The following is a 23,188-nucleotide window of genomic DNA, read 5'->3' on the forward strand; positions in this document are numbered from 1 at the left end:
ACGGAAGAGTTTTGTTGCGTTTGTAGTGCGCATTTACACGAAACCACCGAATGTTTTCTCTGACAACGGCACAGATTGAAAACGGGTTCCAGAGTGCGATGTTTCTGAAACGCACCGTTTTCCCACCGCTCCACCGCCCAGGTGGCAAAATACACGGCTGTTTGTTCAGCCTCTTATCTAGAGAACTACGGACCAGCCCCGTCTCCAGACGAGTTTAACAGGGGGGGCATCGACTTATTTTGGGGGGGCAAAATGAGTCTACGTAGCTGAACCAAGACCAACTCCCATAGATTTTCTCCCAATCTATGGGAGCACGGTACCTGATAGGGAAACACGAATCCACATGCCTTCAAGTAGAACTTTTTTTAACAACATCAATAGCATACAGGCTATCTGTTAACAAGCTTAACGTGCTGTATTGATATTAGCTAGTCATCTTTTAGCTATCATTACCTGCATCCAACAGCTTTTCTCAACTCAGTCGGTTAGTTTGGGGAAAAACTGTGCAAAGTTATTTACGTTTTGCTGGTTTGCTGCCATGATTCTAACACACACCTAAGCAGCAGCAGGTCTACTTTGCTGCCTCACAGGTGTAAACCCAGCGCGAGCGTCTCAGCGTTAATGTTGCGTTTGAAGGCGGCTCGGAAAAAACAGATTAGGACTTGTTAGCAACGGATTAAACTGTTTTAACTGCTGGAAAAGGTGACAGAGGACACGGATATGGGAAGGGCGGGAGCTCCTATTTTATCAAATTTATATAGGAATAACAGACTGTTGGCAATTCCAAGGTAAAAACAATAAACAGCTTCCAGTCCGGGGCCCGCTACGGACACCGTGAAAGCTCAAACAAGGTGTTGCAGCAAAGTTATCCCACTTTTTCCAACTGCATGCGCCCTAATCAGACGCACACAATGCGTGTTTTCTCCCAATCTATGGGAGCACGGTACCTGATAGGGAAACACGAATCCACATGCCTTCAAGTAGAACTTTTTTTAAACACATGCGCACTCAGTTTCAAAGAACCTAGCACCAACTAGGCGCAGCGAGAGCATTACACGTTTTCGATGTGTGCCGTTACTGTGTAAACACAGATCGTAATTAGAACGTTTTCGTGTAAACGATCCAACAAAAACGGAACAAAACTTCCGTTTTTGTTGGATCGTTGTCGTGTAAACGCCCCCTCAGGAGATGAAAACTGAAAACTTTGAATGCCTGCTGGAAAAATCTGTGGCCAGAATCAGCGCAAAACCGACCGGAGGCTCGGTTGATGAGATCCATCGCTCTGCTGTAGATAAAGCTGTGAATCTCGCGGGGCAGGTTGGAGGAGAGGCTTTAATGACATGACTCCAGATCAAATTAAGGCCCGATTGATGAACACGCACATTCGCTGATCTGAAAACAGATTTTGTTCTTGGGTTTCAATGTAGAGTATTTAATAATTGTAATTGTAATTGTATAATAATTGTAAAAACTAAAGGTAACTACTTCGCGGATTTCACTTATCGCGGGTTATTTTCGGAACGCAATCCCCGCGAAAAACGAGGGATCACTGTACTTCTAAATCTGCTCCTCAGTCGCATCTTTTCGGGGTTGCTACTGCCTCTAGTGCCGTGGGGGTGGTAACACAACTAATATAATTATATTACTAAATCAGAATACTGCAAAGTCTTTATTTATTGTGAATTTTTCTTTCTCTTAAGAAAGTAGAGCTAATTAAATTATCTAAACAAGACCTTAAAGTGGTTCCAGTTTCTTTCGATGGCCAGCCCGTTGAAACTGTGGCAAATTTTAAATACCTTGGGTCGTTCCTGGACAGTCAGCTCAACTGTGCTGAAAACACTGACTATATTTTGAAGAACTGTTCTCAGAGCAGAGAGTCTACCTTTTAAGTAGACTTAGTGATCTTGGGGTGACCCAACTAGACTCTAGTTGGATCACCAACTAGAGTCATGTTTTATTTATCACTACAGAAGGGTTCAGTGAATGCGCATATGAAACTGGTGGGTTCGGAACCTCAAAAAAGGTTAAGAACCACTGACCTAATAGGAATGTAAATCTTACTGAACAAGGTCAGGCTTGGCTATATCCAGGAAACAACACTGCATCCTGATGCCATCCAGCTCATGAGCTCTCAGTGTAATCCTCAATTTTTATTTGTTTATTTTTGTTGACAGGTCCCGTTTGCTCGCTCGGAAACGCACCTCAGTGAGCTCCTGGATGGGGTGTGCGACAGCATGAGTGACTATGCCCTCTACTTTGACCCGGACACCCACCACAAGCAGTACAGGAGATTCGCTCCAAGAATCAGTGGATCCTCAGAAGACTTCCCAGACTTTAAAAACTTCAAGTTTGATGGACCTGAGGCATCCAATAACCTGAAATTTGCTGTAAGTTCACAACGGCATGACTGAATTATTGAACACACTATAGTTGTGACATACATGATTGTTCTATTTGCATAGAATGGACTCACTGCTGAGCAGATTCTGTTTCATGTGTTGACTAAAATATTTAAACAGCTGCAACATGTCTCAGTTAAACTTGAAGGTGTTGATGGTTTTGTTAGAAGTTTTACTAAGTTTTAAGCTGATGCTTAATAATGTCAGAAAGTCGCCTGCTGTACTTTTGTCTAGAACATTTTGATTGATGTTTGCAGTCACATTTGCTGTAAATTTATATAAATTTAAGATAGGGGACATACTATGGAGTTAGATTTGTTTCACAATTATTCAATCAAAAAAAAAAAACTCATGTCAAACAAAAAAGTAGTATTCAATCAAAAAAAAAATCAAACAAAAAAAATCTTAAAAACTTTTTAATCATGAAAATATTTTTTTATGAAACAAAATATATTTAGCTAAACACACCTGGCCCTTAAAAGCAACACTTCCTTCCCTACCTGGCCTTCTGACTCAACACTTGCTGGTCTTTCCATCCTCATGTTCTGATCCTCTCTACACAGCAAATTCCAGTGTCAGATTTCCAGTGCAAGTGTTGTATGTTAAAAATACAGTGTTAATTCAACAACATGAGTGTTAGTGAGTGTTAGTTTCCCTAACACTCACTAAAGAGTTCCAAAGAGTTCCAACAGATAGGGTAGGGTTTGCAGCAGGCCTCCGGCCTGGACCTACAGGGGGCCTACATGGGAGTCAGAACATGCCTTCTCAGGGATCCAATTTTTCTTTATACCATCTGATGAGAACAGTAAAGGAGGGCCCTCTCCTGTTGAAAACTGTGTATCTTACCCCCAGTAGGTTATATAGTAGGGTGCCCCATTGTTGATTCATGGTTGCTAAAAACCTTACCAGACTGACTGATTTTAGTGACATAGTGAGTGTAAAATTTTGAATAAAATGTTGTGCCACATGACTGGCTTTATTTTCACTCTTATATTTAACTTTATGACACACAAAACTACAAATGAATCATCCTTATAGTCTCCAGGTGCATTCTGGGTAAAGCTTGTCACCAACGTCATCATCAGTCACTTGGCAACATAGCTAGAGTATTTCTACGGATTACGTTAACATGTTTTGAATTTGTGTTGTTTCATCATTAGTGACCAGTAGCCTGATGTTTCTGTTTTCTTGGTTTGTTGTATTTCATGTCAGATGGATTTCAGAATGACATAGTCGCTCTCTCTGGTGATGAAACTTGTTAGCTCCACTGTTACGGGCATGTCCATGTTGTAAAGTTAAATAAATTATCATGAGCTTTATTATTTGGGCCCGGTCATTAGCACCACCCCCCGGCCCACGCCGTCTTGTTCCGCTACTGCGTCACATGTTTACCTGAGGAGCGGAGGCAGCAGTATGGCGTCTTGTCTGGAGCTTATTATAACAAGGTAAGTTCCATGTTAAAATGATCATGTTTTTGACTATTTTTTATGGAGGCATTATTTTTCTGTTTACGCAAGAATATCGATTCATATACACAGTTCGCTTAACTACGTTTATTTGTTTGGATATCACGGTATGTTTATTATCTTAACCGAACATGGAAACTGTCAGGAAAATCTGGAGGCCATCTGAGTTAACATTATTTAGCTGTGGGGTCGTTTTCTTTAAGTTTTTGGCTGTAGACTGCAAAACGGGGGAGTGGCTGTGCTGGGCCATTGGCTTGATCTAAGCCACAGGTGTCAAACTCCAGTCCTGGAGGGCCACTGTCCTGCAACATTTAGATGTGCTGCTGCTGCACCACACCTGAATACAATAATTAGGTGATTAGCAGGACTCTGGAGAACATATCTACGTAATGAGGAGGCAATTGAGCCATTTGACTCTGGTATTTTGTACCTGTGGCACATTTAATAACTGCCAAAATGTTTTTTCTTTGTCAGTGTGTCATGTTGGTGTCTGAAGCTTGTTATGATGACTTCAACACATTTCTTCAGACAGCGACTTTTAATGAGGTCCAAAAATTTTTCTATAAGCTGAATAATTTCTTTAGTAATTATTTCTTACTTTTTTATGCTTTTATCTTGTAAAGCAGGTAGACAGAGTAATTTGAATGAATATGACGGTGATACACACAGGTGAGTCTGATTAGTTTTGTTCACACTTCTTTTTAAAATATTTATTTATTATCCTAATGTTTCTGCTACATTTCCTGTTTTTCCTTCCAGGCTGGAAGTCTTCCTCCTTCATGTTGGTGAAAACAAGAGCAGCACCAAAGACACTTCACCATCAGTGATCACAAGACCATCCATGGCCGCTTCCAATGAACTTTCAAAGCACACCTCACCTTCAGTGCAAAGTACCATGAATGTATGACCTTTGTTGTATATTACTGTCAGTGCTGTTTGATGTTTTGAAATAAAAGTAGATTACATACTGCAACTGGTGCTGGTGTTTTTGTAGAGCTAATGTGGCATCTAATGTCTTTTAAAACGAATTTGGGGATTATTGATGGCCAATAGTTTCTGGGAAAAAAAGGTTTTAATTGCAATAGTGGCTTTTATTTGGTAGTAAATTGCCAAAACAAAGTGGGTAATGAGAGAAGGAGAAGACTGGGAAGCAAACCCACGACAGCCGCATTGAAAACTAGAGCCTCCATATGTGGGTTGTGCTTAACCCCTACGCCACCACAGCATATCCTGCCAGTAGTATTTCAAAACTCAGATTTCTATATGTTAATATATACAGTGGGGAAAATAAGTATTTAGTCAGTCACCAATTGTGCAAGTTCTCCCACTTAAAAAGATGAGAGAGGCCTGTAATTGACATCATAGGTAGACCTCAACTATGACGGACAAAATGTGAAAAAAAATTTGAGAAAATCATTTTGTCTGACTTTTAAAGAATTTATTTGCAAATAATGGTGGAAAATAAGTATTTGGTCAATAACAAAAGTTCATCTCAATACTTTGTTGTATATCCTTTGTTGGCAATGACAGAGGTCAAACGTTTTCTGTAAGTTTTCACAAGGTTGGCACACACTGTTGCTGGTATGTTGGCCCATTCCTCCATGCAGATCTCCTCTAGAGATGTTTTGGGGTTGTCGGCGGGCAACACGGACTTTCAACTCCCTCCAAAGGTTTTCGATGGGGTTGAGATCGGGAGACTGGCTAGGCCACTCCAGGACTTTGAAATGTTTCTTACAAAGCCACTCCTTTGTTGCCCTGGCAGTGTGCTTGGGATCATTGTCATGCTGAAAGACCCAGCCACGTTTCATCTTCATTGCCCTTGCTGATGGAAAGAGGTTTTCACCCAAAATCTCACAATACATGGCCCCATTCATTCTTTCATGTACATGGACCAGTCGTCCTGGTCCCTTTGCAGAGAAACAGCCCCAAAGCATGATGTTGCCACCCCCATGCTTCACAGTTGGTATGGTGTTCTTTGGATGCAACTCCGCATTCACTTTCCTCCAAACACGACGAGTTGTGTTTTTACCAAATAGTTCTACTTTGGTTTCATCTGACCATATGACATTCTCCCAATACTCTTCTGGAACATCCAAATGCTCTCTAGCAAACTTCAGACGTGCCTGGATATGGACTGGCTTAAGCAGGGGGACACGTCTGGCACTGCAAGATCTGAGTCCCTGGCGTCGTAGTGTGTTGCTGATGGTAGCCTTTGTAACATTGGTCCCAGCTTTCTGCAGGTCATTCACTAGATCCCCCCTTGTGGTTCTGGGATTTTTTCTCACCGTTCTTGTGATCATTTTGACCCCACGGGCTGAGATCTTGCGTGGAGCCCCAGATCGAGGGAGATTAGTAGTGGTCTTGTAGGTCTTCCATTTTCTGATTATTGCTCCCACAGTAGATTTCTTCACACCAAGCTGCTTGCCTATTGCAGATTCAGTCTTCCCAGCCTGGTGCAGGTCTACAATTCGGTTTCTGGTGTCCTCCGACAGCTCTTTCGTCTTCACCATAGTGGAGTTTGGAGAGTGACTGTTTGAGGTTGTGGACAGGTGTTTTTTATACTGTTAACGACTTCAAACAGGTGCCATTAATACAGGTAATGAGTGGGGGAAAGAGGAGCCTCTTAAAAAAGAAGTTACAGGTCTGTGACAGCCAGAAATCTTGCTTGTTTGTAGGTGACCAAATACTTATTTTCCACCATTATTTGCAAATAAATTCTTTAAAAGTCAGACAAAATGATTTTCTCAAATTTTTTTTCACATTTTGTCTCTCATAGTTGAGGTCTACCTATGATGTCAATTACAGGCCTCTCTCATCTTTTTAAGTGGGAGAACTTGCACAATTGGTGACTGACTAAATACTTATTTTCCCCACTGTACTTTAAACCATTCTGTGTTAGATTAACACGTTCATAGTGTTAACTTTTGACAATATGCACTAGTGTTGAGTAACTCAACACTGATGTGTGTTTAATTTCAACTACTGTAAGTGTTCATTCAACTATATCACAAATAACACTTTCAAAAGTGTAATTTCTACACCATCCAGAGTGGACCAATATAGACACTTTCAAAATGTTGAATTCAACTCTGTAGGAGTTGATGGAACACTTCCAAATTTGCTGTGTAGCCGCTGGAGGAATCAGTAAGACCTACAAGCCTGTCCTGCTTCAGCTGCACTCTGCTGGTCATACTAGAATAGGGAATGAGGAGAACACCAATTTAATTTAATATCATAACACAGCAAAAGGCATATTACATCTAATTCGGAATAAAACTAAGTACAAGACACATAAACACCAAATAATAAAAAACACAAATTATGTGAATATCCTCCTTCGGCCTGTGACCTACCAGCTTAGTTTTACGTTTTACATCTGGAAGAAAATATATATTTAAGAGTTACATTGCCTCCCCTCATCGACAGCACTGATTATGTGCTTGGTAAATAAATAATCTGCACAGTCACTTGACGTGTGGTGCAGATTAATGTGGACCTGATAACATTGGAGCAACAATCCGCTGTTTTCCCATTTTAACTTCAATGCTAGTTAATACACACACACACACACACACACACACACACTCGGAGGACTACGCAACAGTTTTTAACACATATTTCCTCCAGATACATTTGGTATTTTTCATGCTTAATGCCTTAATGCCACTCGACAGAGGTGCGCTGGTTAATGAATTCAACATAAAGACAGGCGAATATTACACAAGCCTAGTTTATGAACTTTACCTAGTGCTAACATTAGCTAGCACAATATGCTACCGGGGATCACGGTAGACAAAATATGTGACTGTCGTCATAAGTTGAGTAAGATTTCTTCTTTGAAACAGAAGAAGAAATCTTCTTCTGTTTCAAGAAGAAACAGAAGAAGCTTCTGTTTCTTCTGTATTTTTTTATTCTGTTAAAAAAATTAAAAAAAATTATCTCATTATTATGAGATACTATCTCATTATAATGAGATAATTATTTTTTTTAAACAGTGGCGGAAATGGGCTTCCATATTGATTGAATGCTACTTTTTTTGTTTGACATGATTTTTTTTTTTATTGAATAATTGTGAAACAAATCTAACTACATAGCAGACTGTGGGTACTGTCTCCTACCGTCTCCTATCGTCCCCTACTGTCCTCCAAATATTTCTCCACATTTTAGTCAGAATCTGCTGTGTTGTTCACATTTCATATGTTTGTGGTTTTAATTATATATTTCCAGTTAAAAGTATCCAAAGGCATATGCTTATTTTTAATCCCCATAAAAGTTGCATCTTTGGAGAATGGAGCTTTCTGACAGCATCAGTGTGTAAAATAAATAATTTCCATGAGCACAACAGTCTCCTGTCCCATTGGATAACATGCAAACGTTTTGGAGTTGAGGCGTTAACATAGTGGTGTAAAGATTATTAGGATTGGAGTTTTTAACATTTCTAAATTTTATTATTTTTAGTAAAGTTGGCATCAAACGGAGAAAAATTGAGAAAATTAGGTCATCATGCCTTCTATTTACCATGGCAACCGTCTGTTTCAATTAGCCTAAAGAATTCTGTTGTAACCTAGAAAAAACGTTGAGCCAGATCCAGTGCTGTCTTCACATGGTCCTGGTGGCTGACCACATCTTTACCAAATGCTAAAACTGCTGAACAGATTGACAAACAGATGGGGAACAATGGCCGCCACCCTGCACTGTCATACTCTTCATTGTGCATAAAGACATGTTAAACTGTGTGTGTGTGCGTGTGCGCGTGTGTTTGCATGGCTGAGCTAACTCAGCCCAGTGACTCCTCCAGACTTAGACATGTCTCCCCACTGTGTCTGTTTTTCTTGGCAGTGTGAGACACTGGTGGAGGAACTTGAGGACGACATCATCTCTTTGCTTGGCCGGGATGAAGGAGAAGACGTGCAGAAGAAGTTATGCAGCCGAGTCTCAGGTAATTCATCTGTTCTTTATTCCTGCCACTGTTTTCCTCCTGCTCTTTAGGTGAAGTGGAACCTGTTTGGAACAGCGTTGCAGATGGTCAATTTTTTGTCGGATGTAATGTCATGACAGAGTAACACCAAGAGCGTCAGTATTTTCTTTGGACTTTTCTTTAATGAAATGATGGCTTTTATGAATTTTCGTGTTCCTCTAAAAGTACAAAGAATAAATAACAGAAAACAAACAACATGAAAAACAGAATCAACTCTACAAAAAAATTATCACTCCAAAAGTAAAATCTTTAATTTGCAAAAAAACAAATACAATTTCTCTGTATTTGTATTTCTGAAGTCAGGCAAAGTGAACCAATCAAAAAAAGAACTGTTGTGGTTAGACATTTTCAACAACTGGATATGAGGGCCTTTACATGATCAGTTTGAACCAGTCATTTCCAGGGTGGAATTGTCACACAATTCCAGTAATTTTTTCTTAGAGTGAGACTAGCTGGTGATTGGCTGCTGCCTCTTTATTATGTTTCCTTTGCAAATGTTTGAAAAACATTGTCGACCTTCTGCTAACATCTAATGAACACAATTTTTGCAATTATAGGGTCTCCATGAAATAACAAATGCAATTAAAATCACATGTGAATAAGCTTGTTCAAATAACAAGTCATTAAAACTCATGGCGGCGACAGATATAAACCCTTATGTGAGATTTATTCAGAAAACACTAGCGCTCATCATAAATCAGGCATCAGATGAGATGTTGGTGTCTCATTCAGGCATTGGAGTGACTAGCTTTTTGTACCTAAAGTGGTTACGTATGCAGTGTTTTGGGGAAATTGTAGTTGGAGACTTTACTCATCCTAGTGTTAGTTTCCATTAAGCAAATTTATTTTCAGAATGCTAGTTTGAGCAGTTATATGGTCAATGGAAACACAGTTAGTGAGAAGGACTGGGTCGATGTATGGTTCAGACAAATGCAGTGCCAAGGTAATTCTTCTCGATAGAATGTGTATCATGTTCTCAACAGGAAGAGCAACAGACATTCACCTTAAAGGGCTGATGTAAGGACTGAATGTAGTTGTTAAAGGAATCATTATTCTGTACTGGAATCTACAGAGTAAACACAGGAAGGCTAACTTTACAGGAGTTGTTTTTTATCATATTGCGTTTGACTGGTGTAAATTTAGATAATGTCACACTGTGTCACTGTTGGTTGTAATTAAAAAAAAATAGTGAGGCAAGTCTTTATCAAGTTTCCACATGAAAAAAAAGAGTGCTGTGGGAAAGAGCTGAACACATCTTCTGACTCTCAACATTTCTGTCCAGAAGATTTTGAGTCATTTGTAGGAGCAAAACTAATGAAGGATCTTAACAGGTGGTCGTTATCCTTCAATCTAAAGCTAAATGCCATGCCAATAGTTTTTATCCACAATACACCTAAACCCCACCGCCGGCTCGCGAGTGAAAGACACTGGGAGAAACGTCAGAGACAGGCAGCGCTGGAAGCTCTTTTGAATACTAACAGAGCTATTGCTGCTGGCGCCAGAACCAGATGTAAAATCACAGACCCGAGTCCAGACCTAAGACCAGATACAAACAGGAGTTATTGGATTGAAGACCAAACCTGACACAGAGTGCGTCAACTACTTACCGGATCACACAGTCCAACCAGAGGTACATGTCCCTAAGTGTTTCATTCATGAAGCTGAAGGCAGCAGCATCAAATCACCAGCTCCTACAGCCATCTCCGTCCTCTTCCTCTGTTTTTTGCTCCTCATTTTCATCACCTCTTGTGATTTCTACATTCCCATCAATTTCAGTGCACTCCGGTTCAAATTGAAAAGGCTTAATGGCGTTACTTATTGCACTTTTGGCTGGAAGGGGGTTAGCACAGTTGGGCCTAGGATACATCATTTACCCACAATCCTTTGCAGTTGTGATGTTGAGTGACAGTATTTTATTTCAATTTATAAAAACCGAACAACCTACAGAATTTTTACTGTATTGTTTTTTTGTTTCTAAAATAAATATTTCTCAAATAAATATTTATGTGAGAAATAAATATTTGTTATTATACTACACTTGTTACTACAACTAATCGTGTTGTTACAACTAATCATGGATCCCTTTAAGTATGTCCCAGTGTAAGTAAAGGGACCTGCATGGCTGGACTGAGTGCAGAAAGTGGTCCTAATTGTCGCCTTTGTGTGATGAAAATTGTGCAGTTTTGTTCTCAGCCTCATGCCATTCACCACCCTGGCAAACTTTTCACCCACCTCTGCATGCAAAACTATTTTGTGATTGGTCAGAATTTTGTGGGTGTCTTTGAAGCAGGACATCCGTGTTTGTATTTTAGAGGTTTTAATAATTCACCTTGAGAAAGGAACTGGTTAATGAAGCCTGGTAAAAAGTGCAGCATAGATCGATACAGTAAGTAATTTCTGCTTGTAACTTAAATCACATTTTTTTCTGCACTCATTTATAGATTATTTGCATGTGCAAGATAATTTATTGATTATTTATTCATGTATATTCAGTCATTTTGAGTAACTTACATCACTCTTAGGCATATATATATATATATATATATATATATATATTTATAAACTATCTCTTATGGTTATATTTGTATTAATATTTAACACATTGTGTTAAATTTTTTTTTTTTTTTAATGTGTGGTACCGGGCCCTTTGATACGGGCTGTCAGGTCCCCGTATGACCGGTGTCAGAGTCTGGTCCACATTGCTGGCAGTAAGTCGGGCTCGTTTCCGGTGAGAGTTAGACTCCGCCAGGGCTGCCCTTTGTCACAGATCCCCTCACCGATTCTGTTCATTACTTTCATGGACAGAATTTCTAGGCGCAGCCGAGGTGTTGAGGGGATCCGTTTTGGTGGCCTTAGGATCGTGTCTCTGCTTTTTGTGGCTGATGTGGTTTTATTAGTGTCATCAGGTCGTGATCTACAGCTTTCACTGGAGCGGTTCGCAGCCAAGTGTGAAATGGCCGGGATGAGGATCAGTGCCTCCAAATCTGAGGCCATGGTCTTCAGCCGGAAAAGGGTAGAGTGCCTTCTCCGGGTCGGGGGGGTGTCCTACCCCAAGTGGAGGAGTTTAAGTATCTGGGGATCTTGTTCACGAATGAGGAAAAAATGAAGCGGGAGATTGACAGACGGACTGGCACAACATCTGCAGTGAAGCAGGCACTGTACCAGTCTGTTGTGGTGAAGCGTGAGCCGAGTCAAAAAGTGAAGCTCTAGATTTACCAGTTGATCGTCTATGGTCATGAGTTTTGGGTCATGACCGAAAGAACAAAGTCACAGATACAAGCAGCTGAAGTGGGTTTCCTCCGCAGGGTGTCTGGGCTCTCCCTTAGAGATAGAGTGAGAAGCTCGGTCATCCAGGAGGGACTCAGAGTAGAGCCGCTGCTCCTTCACATAGAAAGGAGCCAGTTGAGGTGGCTCGGGCATCTTAGGGTTAGGATGCCTCCTGGACGCCTCCCTGGTGAGGTGTTCCAGGCACGTCCCACCAGCAGGAGGCCCCGGGGAAGACCCAGGACATGCTGGAGGGACTATGTTTCTCGGTTGGCCTGGGAACGCCTGGGGGTTCCCCTGGAAGAGCTGAGTCTGGGCCTCCCTTCTTAGGCTGCTGACCCTGCGACCCGACCCCGGTAGAAGATTGATGGATTTAACACATTGGATGGAGTAGCTTGTCAACTAATATGCAATTTTTACTTGGAGATCAATAAAGTATATTCTATTATATTCTATTCTAAATTAAGGACATTCATGTCCATAATGAGTGTGGTAAACCACAACTAGATTTACTTTTGAAAAGATTTTTTGTGTAGTGCAGTTGGTTTAGTAAGTTTTGTTACAGTATTTTTACTATTGAATTTTAGTTTTGATTTAGACTAAAATCTCAATCTGTATTTAAGCATCTCTTTTTGCAGTTCTTTTCTGGACTTAATTAATTGCTATGGCAACCAACCAGCTTTACATTTTAAGAATATCTTTACTTGAAATTTGAGTATTGTCAGTTAAGTGAAGTTAGACTACAAGAACATTGTAGTAGGGTGTTCAGAGATTTTGTAACAACAGATTGTGGCATTAAAATGTCAGTGTTTCTTGTCCAGGGCCACCTTGTCTTGTCAAATACTGTCCATTTGCAATTAGTTGGACTTTGTCCAACTGAATTGGCGCTGGAGCAACCCTTTCTATGTAGAGGAGCTGCAGATTATATCCACAAGGCAAATTATAATAATTTTGGCCTACATGTGGCAGAAATGGTGTGTGCAGATCCCCGAGGAGATCTGGAGAAGGACACATCGGGGTTGCAGAGAAGGAAACAGCGGCGGAGAGCAAAAAGGAAGAAACAACAGAGGCTTATGGAGAAGAGAAGTTATATGCCGTTTCTCCCCTCTGTTGGGTAAGATTAGATCGATGGCTAACAAAATAGATGAATTAACATCGCTGTCCAGGAGTCAGAAGGAATACTGGGAATATAGTTTAATGTGTTTTATGGAGACATGGCTGCACCTGGACATTCCTGATACCAATGTTACCATCGAGGGATATGGGACTGTTTGGGCTGATGGGGATTGCACTGAGAGCAGTAAGCGGAAAGGAGGTGGGCTTGCTGTTCTAGTAAACAACCGTTGGTGCAATCCTGCTCATATAACAGTGAAGGAGAGAATCTACTGCTCGGACGTTGAACTGTTGGCGGTTGGTCTTCGTCCGTTTTTACCTGCCCCGTGAATACTCCCATGTTGTCGCGGTGACTGTTTACATTCTCCCTCTTCTAACCCCATGGTGGCCTGTGACGTCATCCACTCCTCTGTAGCTCACTTGTAGACTGAACATCCAACTGCATTCATGATTATCTTGGGTGATGTGAGAGTAATTCAGAGGTGCTTGAAGGTGAAGATCAGAAGAGCTAAAGAGAAATATAAGAAGAAGCTGGAGAGGAAACTCCAGCAGGGAAACATGAGAGGTCTGGAGAGGGATGAGGACTATCACCAGGTTCAGATCAGCAGGCTGTGGAGCGGTTGAGGGCAACGTTGACAGAGCCAATGAACTCGACCTGTTTTTCAACAGATTCGACACTGTGGCCCCTGCACCTCCTGCTCACACTCCCATCAATGCCACTGCTGCTGTTCAACAACTCTCCCCTCCCACTCCTCGGAGTCCTTCATCTCACCTTCACACCTCCTTCCCTCCTCTTCTACTCAGTGACCAGAGATGTCCAGGTGCAGCCATGTGACCATCTGCCCACCCCTCAGTTGTCCACTTCTACCTCTACAAGAAACATCACCGCTGAAGATGTTAGAAGACAGTTGGTGAGACTCCACCCTGGCAAGGCTGCAGGCCCTGATGGTGTCACCCCGAGGGTACTCAAAGCTTGTGCTATCCATCTCTGTAGAGTCCTACAGCATGTCTTCAACATGAGCCTGTACCAACAGAGGGTCCCTGTGATGTGGAAAACAACCTGCATTGTTCTGGTACCAAAGACGCAGCGTCCCTGTGACTCCGAGGACTACAGGCCTGTGGCACTGACCTCCCACATCATGAAGTCTCTGGAGATGCCCGTCCTGGAGCAGCTCCACACTCTGGTCCAACCACACTTGGATCCCTTACAGTTTGCCTAACAGCCCAGACTTGGACTTGAGGACACCATCTTCTTCCTGCTGAACTGCGCATACGCTCAGCTGGACCAGCCAGTAAGCACTGTGAGAATTATGTTTTGTGACTTCTCCGGTGCATTCAACACCATCCGTCCGTCTCTACTGAGTGAGAAACTGATGCCATTGCAGTTGGATCCCCTCCTTTTGTCCTGGATTGTGGACTATCTAACTGGTAGAACACAGTTCACGTGCCTGCGACACTGTGTGTCAGACAGTGTTGTCAGCAACACAGGGGCTCCACAAGGGCCTGTCCTCTCTCCCTTCCCCTTCACGCTCTATACAACTGATTTCAGCTACTGCACTGAGACCTGTCATCTCCAGAAGTTCTCAGATGACTCTGAGAACAGAGGTTATATCAGAGAGGGCGATGAGACTGAGTACAGGGCTGCTGTGGACAACTTTGTCCCATGGTGTGGACTGAACCACCTGCAGCTCAATGCGACAAAGACCAAGGAACAGGTGGTGAGATCTGAGGAAGAGGATCAGGACATCGGTGACCCCTGTTACCATCCAGGGGGTCAGTGTGGTCATTGTGGAGAACTATAAATATCTGGGACTCCACATTGACAATAAACTGGACTTGGTCAAGAACACTGATTCTGTGTACAGGAAAGGCCAAAGTTGAGGTCCTTCAACATCTGCCGGACTTTGCTCAGGATGTTTTATGACTCTGTGGTTGCCAGTTCCATCCTGTATGCTGTGGTGTGCTGGTGCAGCAGGCTGAGGGTGGAGGACACTTCAGCCTGCTGCAAAAAAAATTTTCTGCGCTCATTTATAGGTTATTTATTGATTAATATATTGCATGTGATTGCTTGTTATTTATTTATTTGTTTATATCTAGTCATTTTGAACTATTCACTCTTTATTATTCACTCTTAGGTATATATATATTTTACAAACTTTGTATTTTTCACCCCAATTGGAGTAGCTTTCAATAAATAAGCAATTTCCCCTTGGAGATCAATAAAGTATATTCTATTCTATTTTACGTACCACAGAGATAGACACAACAAAGACATTAGCTGTTCAAGAAAATATTGTTAACCATCATGCAAATCTAAATTACAATACCTTGCAAAAGTGTTCATGTGTGTTAATTTTTTTAAACTTTTTGACAAGTTTCAAGCATGACCAATAATGGGCTCTTTGCACGTCAGCTTCCGTGTTCGGGGAAAAGCAGCTCGGTCGTTTCCGGTCTTTTGAGAGTGGCGTTTTACACTTGGTGCTAATGATGAACATAGAACCAAAGCCCCAACAAGTAAGCTGGAGAAAGGTTTTAAGATGTACGCCTCGTTAAACATTCACAGATACGAAGATGAGTTTTACTTGATGACTAACATGAACTTTAGCTTATGCAGTTATATTCTCGGACATTTTTCTTGTGAAAATGTGCTATTTAAGTATCTAAACATTTTAATCCATTCTAATGGACAATGTTTTTACCTTATTTTGTACTTATTTTCAAGTATATTATATGTGTTCATTGTCCGAACCATGAGGAAGCACAACAAGCCCCACAGCTTAACAGTAGGGCAGCTCTGGTGTCAGAGTTTGAGTTCAGCTGGCTGTTCAGGTTCAAAGTTGTTGTGCTACCGTGTTCTTTAAGGTCTCTGTGTTATTTTGTTTTATTACTTTTGCCTGCTTTTTGTTTAGAGCTCAGATAGGATGATGTTTACAGCAGTATGTACAGGCGGATCATTTTTCTCAGCTGTCTGGCTCTGGTCTGCTCACTCGTTCCCATACACTCACTCTTTCAAGCTGAATACAGAAGTAAATCCATGGAAATAACACAGGGCTGGCTCCTTTATTTACCATCCGTCTCCCCCCAGTAGTTTTAGGATGAAGAAGCTGATCCGGAGTGAAGTGAAGGCTGAAAACTTTGCTGTGTTAGCTTTAAGTGGTACCGACGAATATTTACAAGCCATCATCTTCTTAATTCAGGATCGTTTGGAAATCCATGAAAACTTAAAGCCCATTATATTAGGAAGACAACAATGTTCATAGTATCGCTTTATTTGTGTCTGAAATACGACTTTATCTTTTCTAGCTGTCATGGTAACTCAAAGTGGAAACAAGAGAACCGCATTTCACTCATGCAGATGTGACGTCAACGCCGTACGTGCAAAGAGCCCATTCCTTATATCCAGGAATCTTGGGTCCCATGACAAAAACTGAAATTGGCCCACCCCCCCCTGCGCACCTGCTGTTATAATTTCTTGAGTCTATCTGATCCATCAAAAGTGCCACAATTTTAAAGGCTTGCAACTGTTTTTCTGTCTTTGGTCCAGTACTGACACTAGCACAATATTTACTGCTAGTTAATTTTACACGCAACAGTCCGCATACAGTATGCAAGTAGGTTCCCTAAATTTTTTTTAATTAGTTTTAGCTTACTGAAAGGTCTCTCCCCACCAGCAACAGTCAAAGGCAACGTGCAAAATTAAACAATCCTGACTTCTCAAAAAATGCTATGTAGTTGCATTTTGTTCAAGGTGCAGTATATAACTAATATATGTTTTCTCCATAACCTGTCACCATGTCGTGATAGTTTGCTCTGAGACAGATAATATGTGAAAAGATCAATCTTCTCCACCTCCTCCCTGAACTGCTATTGCTAGCTAAAGTAATACATTGTTCCAGCCAAAGACAGCGCTAAGACCGTCCAGGAGGATGGTCTTAGCGCTGTCAATCAACCTCATTCACTTACTGCTAAATGTGCTAATGGCGGAGAAACAACTGATCATTACTGCGCAGTATATTGGCTGTGCCTAGAACTGCACATTTCTGGACTGAGATGTCTGATGTTGTTCCTGGGATCTGTTGTAGCCACTGCTCCAGTTTGGGGGTGACTGCCCCGAGGGCCCCGATGACCACAGGCACCACTGTGGTCTTCACCTTCCAGGCCTTCTCCAGTTCCTCTCTGAGGCCCTGGTATTTCTCCAGTTTCTCCTTTTTCCTGAGAAACTGGACATTGTGGTCACTTGGTATTGCTACATCCACCACAACGGCTTTCCTCTGTTCTTTATCCACCACCACAATGTCCGGTTGGTTCTCCATTACCATCTTGTCTCTCTGGATCTAGAAGTCCCACAGGATCTTAGCTCGGTCATTCTCCACCACCTTTGGGGGTGTTCCCCACTTTGATCTCGGGGCTTCCAGTCCATATTCTGCACAGATGTTCCTGTACACTATGCCCGCCACTTGGTTATGTCGTTCCATGTACGCTTTCCCTGCCAGCATCTTGCACCCTGCTGTTATGTGCTGGACTGTCTCAGAGGCCTCCTTGCACAACCTACACCTTGGGTCTTGTCTGGTGTGGTAGATCTGAGCCTCTGTTGCATCTTCACAGGTCTGACTAATAAATCAATCAAACAGCTGCAGCTGATCCAGAACGCTGCTGCTCGCGTTCTCACTAAAACCAGGAAGATAGAGCACATAACACCAGTTTTAAAGTCCCTACACTGGCTCCTTGTAGCTCAAAGAATAGACTTTAAAATACTGTTGTTAGTTTATAAATCACTGAACGGTTTAGCACCTCAACACATTAAAGATCTGTTATCGCTGTACCAACCGTCTAGACCAGTGGTCCCCAACCTTTTTATTACCACGGACCGGTCGAGACTTGGAAATTTTGCTGCGGCTCGGGGTAGAGGGTGGGGAGTGGGGACCGTCAGATAAGGCAACCCAATTTGGGTTGTCTTGGCCCTTTTATCGCAGCCTGTGGGGTTTTCCCTTCCCTGACTGGGAACGAGAACACAACCTGTTGAATGTGACAGGTAGCCAATCAGAAAGTGCGGTGACGTAAGAACAGAGGGGAATCCTAAACAGCTCACATATCGCGTAACTGAGAGTCTGGTGGATATATCAATAAGTGTTTATTATTATATGTAAAGGTCGTTATTATATATGTTTATGTTTATTCAGTTAAAAATGTTAACTATGAAAAATCACAACTCACCTCCAAATCATAGTGCAGCAAATAGAGCGGCTGCTCCCGTCGTCTTTTATCCACCGCCTTTTCTTTTTTAGTCTTTTATCTCTTAAAATGACTCCACAAACTGTCACTGTTGCTTCTACATCGTCATCCGTGTTTGGTTATTTTAAATTCCCGCTATGTTGGGGTTTTTCTGGATTATCCTCTGGAATCGGGATGTTCGTGACTGGAATCGGTTCGTGTGGTTTGTTGCTCCTGCCGTGTGGCTGAACATGAACCGATCGAACCTGTTGTACTTTTATCAGCTCTGTGGTCACAAAGGTTTGGAGAATCGGCCGACAGTTCTTAAATCTTGCCGTCTAAACCAGACTTAAGACTCACAAGCTTTACTCATCTCCTCTCGACCACTGCCCAAACGCTCTGACTCTGGTCGCTATGGTAACGTTTACATATCCCTTCAAAATAAGATACAGATGCGCCACAGAAACGAACATTTTACTTTCATGAAGATTTTAACTCACGATAATGACTAACGGAGCCCTGAGCTTGTTTCTCTGCAACCAGACGGTCCCATCTGGGAGTGATGGAGGCAATGACACCCGAAGTGTTGCTTATATCCTCAGCCTGCTTGGTCTCTACGTGGCGAAGCAGTTTGAAGCTTCATTGCCTCATTAGCAGCCGGTCGCCGCATGTTACGCAGAGCGGCTTGTAATGTTTGACTCACCTACCGGTCCGGGATAAATCCATCCTCCTGTCTCTTCTCTGGGCCTTTTCCCCTTAGCAAAGAAACTTTCCAAAGACATCTGATCTGTTTCTTACTCATTTTGCTGCTTGTGGGCTCAGTGTTGGCGTGCATTTAATCGAGAGAATCCAGTTAAAGGATTTTCAAAATAAAAGATCCTCCAGACTCAAATAACACATAAAACGGAAAAATTTAATTATTTCTTGCGCGGCCCGGTACCAATTGGTCCATGGACCGGTACCGGTCCACGGACCGGGGGTTGGGGACCACTGGTCTAGACCCCTCAGATCTTCTGGTTCTGGTCTCCTTTGCATCCCCAGAACCAGAACCAAACGAAGAGAAGCAGCATTCAGTTTCTATGCACCACAAATTTGGAACAAACTTCCAGAAAACTGTAAAACAACTGAAACACTGAGTGCCTTTAAATCTCAACTTAGAGTTGCTTATGGCTAAATTAGGGTTAGAGTGTAGGTTTTTGATGTCTTCGATATTTTTAATGTTTTTTCTTTACTTTTTATCTATTTATTAATCTGTCTTTTTTTGGTGGTTTAGAGTCCTTGTTTTGACTAAAAATCTGGATCTTTTTTTTCAAATTCCAATCTTTTATTTTTTTAAAATCTCTTTCTCTTTCTTACTGTTTATTCAATGTCACATGCTGTAAAGCACTTTGAAATGCCTTGCTGCTGAAATGTGCTATACAAATAACATTTGATTGATTGATTGGTGTTTAGGGCCTGTTCCTGGGCGGCCAGGATGAGGGCCTCTGTGCTGTCTTTGAGTCCAGCTTTTTCCAGCCATTGGTAGGATTTCCTGATATCAGCCACTTCAGTTATTTGTCGGTGGTACATCCCATGTAGGGGCTTGTCCTCCCATGATGGCTCCTCCAGCACCTCGTCCTCTGTTCCCCATTGTCTGAGACATTCGCTGAGCACATCGTCCATTGAGGCTTTGTCCTTGATGTATTTATGGATCTTGGATGTTTCATCCTGGACAGTGGCTCTCACACTCACTAGTCCTCTGCCTCCTTCCTTACAGCTCGTGTACAGTCTCAGGGTGTGTGTGTGTGTGTATATATATGTTAGGGGATGGATATATATATATATATATATATATATATATATATATATATATATATATATATATATATATATATATGGGTCATGTTTATCTTTTAAACTGGTTCTATTGATCCTGTGTCCAGACAGAGGGATAATCAGCAGCCCAGCATCATGACCTGTTTGTTCTGAAGATCCTGCAGCTTCCACTTCTCTTCCTAACATGGGGCCTCCTCACCCTGACTCTCACACTGACAGGAGGAACCACAGAGCTCTGTTAGGTTAAAGCTCATCTTCTGAAGTTGGGATATTTTTCCTCCAACAGGTTCCAGAGGAATCACCTCAAACCAGATGTTGGACTGGATTTTATTTCACTGTCATTTGTGAATGTTAGAGCCTCATTTTCAACAGTGGAGCTATAAAGGTTGAAAAAGGTTATTATTTTGGAGAAAATCTCATCAACATCAATATTTACACTAAATAAGAGGCAAATAAAAAAGTTTGATAAAGGAAAAGCCTCTCAGACTCTGAGCCCGACAGCACCAAACTATTTTTTTATATTAGACAATTCAGTGATTCTTGAGAATAGGGACAAAATGGGTTTTAATTTTCCCATATTTTTTTTTTATTATTTCTCAACCTTATGTATGCAAATATGACAAATAATGTTTAGAAAATATGAAGATGCTAAGGTACAGGCTCCCAGATGCGAATTTTTTTAAAAAAATTACATTTTTAATCGACCTGACCCAAAACTTTGTCATCACCATCTGACAAAAATAAATCTAAAATGATTTTTAAAATACCCCATTAGTGATATTTTTACTCAATTTACAGACAAATGCTTCTCAAGAAATAAAATAAATATTATTTAAAACAAAAAACAAGAAAAAGTCCATCTGATGGAGTTGACACAGAACTGAAGGTGGTGACAAACTAGTGAGTAAAATGAAAAACTTGGTACATGTGAAGTAATGCAATTCATGTAAAATACATTAAAATGAATTAGTTGCACAATTAAGTGAGATTTGACAACAATTTCACTGAAAGAGTCAGAAAAACTCTGACGGAGTTGACGAAATGCCAAACTACCTCAATTTATAGGATGTTATTCTGAAGGAGGCCATATTGTAGCTCTTCAGGTCCATGAAATCTTCACATTATACCAAAATTAAGCTTTTATTTCGCAAAATTTCATCAAAGTTTTGTAAATTGTCAGTTATGGAGTTGACACATCATGGTTGTGACAAACAACTTAGGAATAAAACAGAAGAAAAAACTGTTTTTTTTCTTCTGTTTTAAGCTAACCGGAGCTAACTAGCCCTCCTAGCAAAGGAAGAGAAAAGACGATGTCATGGGGTCCTCAGAAGTTCTGGTGCCCCCCAATAATGCCTGATTTTTTTTACATTCTTTTCATTTCTGACGGTGTTGACAAAAACTAAGGACAAATTTCAACGGAGTTGGAAAATATCTAAAAATTATTTTTAATTCAATTTATCAATACTTTTATAATTATTTATATGACTACTTATACTTAATTGTCATAATATATAATTTTAGTATTTCTTTAATTGTTTTAAACTATTATAATATATTGAGTTCTGCTCCTGGACAAGGGCTTTTACAGGCATCATCCACCGACTACAATGTTTAAAATAAAAAAATATTCAGCAAAAAAAAGAAAAATATACATTGTTGTGCTCACATGACCCAGGTTAGTTTAGTTAGATATTTGAAAAAAATATATTTTGTGTATATTTTATTCAAATTTCATGCTTTATCCATAGGACCTGTTTTGTCCCTATTCTCAAGAATCACTGAATTAATTTAATTTCACATAATTATCACGGTAGAAGCCATTTGTTTGTTAAATACTTAATGAAACATATTTACATTGTTTGATGTTTGTTGTAAATGACAGACTAACGAGGTAATTAGTCCAAGTTTGTCGTTTATTGAACATTCAGAAACTCCAGCGGCTGTGATTCGCCACAGCAAAGGTAAACAAAGGTTAAACGATCATGTTACCTTTGGGAAGAGAGTTGGGCATACTAAACTGCAATCAGCTGTTTCAATCCCGGTGACGGCCCAGGTAACGGACGCCAACAGTTCTAATAAAACAATGCTCTAATGAGCAATCAAGCAGAAATTTCATGCTAAACCAATAGTGCTATCACACCAACAACTCACCAATAGATCAAATCAGTGGATGCAAAGATTTCGATTAATTTGCAGGAAGACGCCAAACAGCCAGCCACAATCACAGTGAATAGGTGATGAAGTTCAACTGTGCGCTGGAGGCGGAGCTTTAAATAAGTTGGCAAGTTTGGGGCAAAACAGGAAGTGAGCCAGCAAAAATAAAAGTCTTGACTAATTGCGGGTTACTATATATATACATATATATATATATGTATGTATGTCAGTGTTGTAGTACTCGAGAAGGGTCTTGGTCTCGAGACCATTTATTGATGGTCTCGGTCTCGGACGCTGAGGACTCGGCATTTTATTTCAAGATGTTATTGGACGTAGGGAAATTTTGCGCAGGCATACAATGCTGGGAGGCAAAAAGACTAACCTTTTACATGCCATCCATAGCTGCGTTAACTCAGTGAAACTTAGAAATGTAGTTATTGATTTCGTGCCATGATCCACAGCAAAGTGATCTGTATTCGTCAAGCTACGCAGACTCGTTGCCATAGCAACTGACAACAATGCCACTTCATGTTTTAGGATTTAACACCAAATAACATTCAAGAATTTTGCACACAGAACAGAACATTTAGTCTGTTGTTGTAGTACGTTTTAGGCTTAATGTTTAATTAATAAATAATTGCTGTGGTAGATTAGCTACCGCTTCTACTTTACTGAATTATTCAGACATACAAACTGTAGCCCACAAAACGCACATTTCATAAAAAAAAAACATGTTATTGCTGTCTTACCTTTATGTATCAATGAAATCCATGCACCGCTAATTCTGC

The 23,188-nt window shown here is 40.9% G+C and overlaps 1 protein-coding gene and 1 long non-coding RNA gene across 2 annotated transcripts in view; both read left to right on the forward strand.

Moving 5' to 3' along the window:
• Positions 1 to 23,188, forward strand: part of cnpy1 (canopy FGF signaling regulator 1) — a 52,908-nt gene that overhangs the window by 25,934 nt on the left and 3,786 nt on the right. The window contains exons 4-5 of the mRNA XM_088014577.1: positions 2,175 to 2,387; positions 8,705 to 8,804. Of these exons, the coding sequence (XP_087870703.1) occupies positions 2,175 to 2,387; positions 8,705 to 8,804 (313 nt within the window). The remainder of the gene's footprint in view (positions 1 to 2,174; positions 2,388 to 8,704; positions 8,805 to 23,188) is intronic.
• Positions 3,612 to 4,838, forward strand: LOC148154865 (uncharacterized). Its single transcript, XR_015765805.1, has 4 exons — positions 3,612 to 3,844; positions 4,340 to 4,411; positions 4,492 to 4,534; positions 4,625 to 4,838. It is a non-coding gene; the product is annotated as an uncharacterized LOC148154865 (long non-coding RNA).

The sequence above is a fragment of the Poecilia mexicana genome, unplaced genomic scaffold (genome assembly GCF_051168715.1).
Source record: "Poecilia mexicana isolate PSO_F unplaced genomic scaffold, ASM5116871v1 scaffold_17, whole genome shotgun sequence".
In the NCBI taxonomy this organism is placed as follows: Eukaryota; Metazoa; Chordata; class Actinopteri; order Cyprinodontiformes; family Poeciliidae; genus Poecilia; species Poecilia mexicana.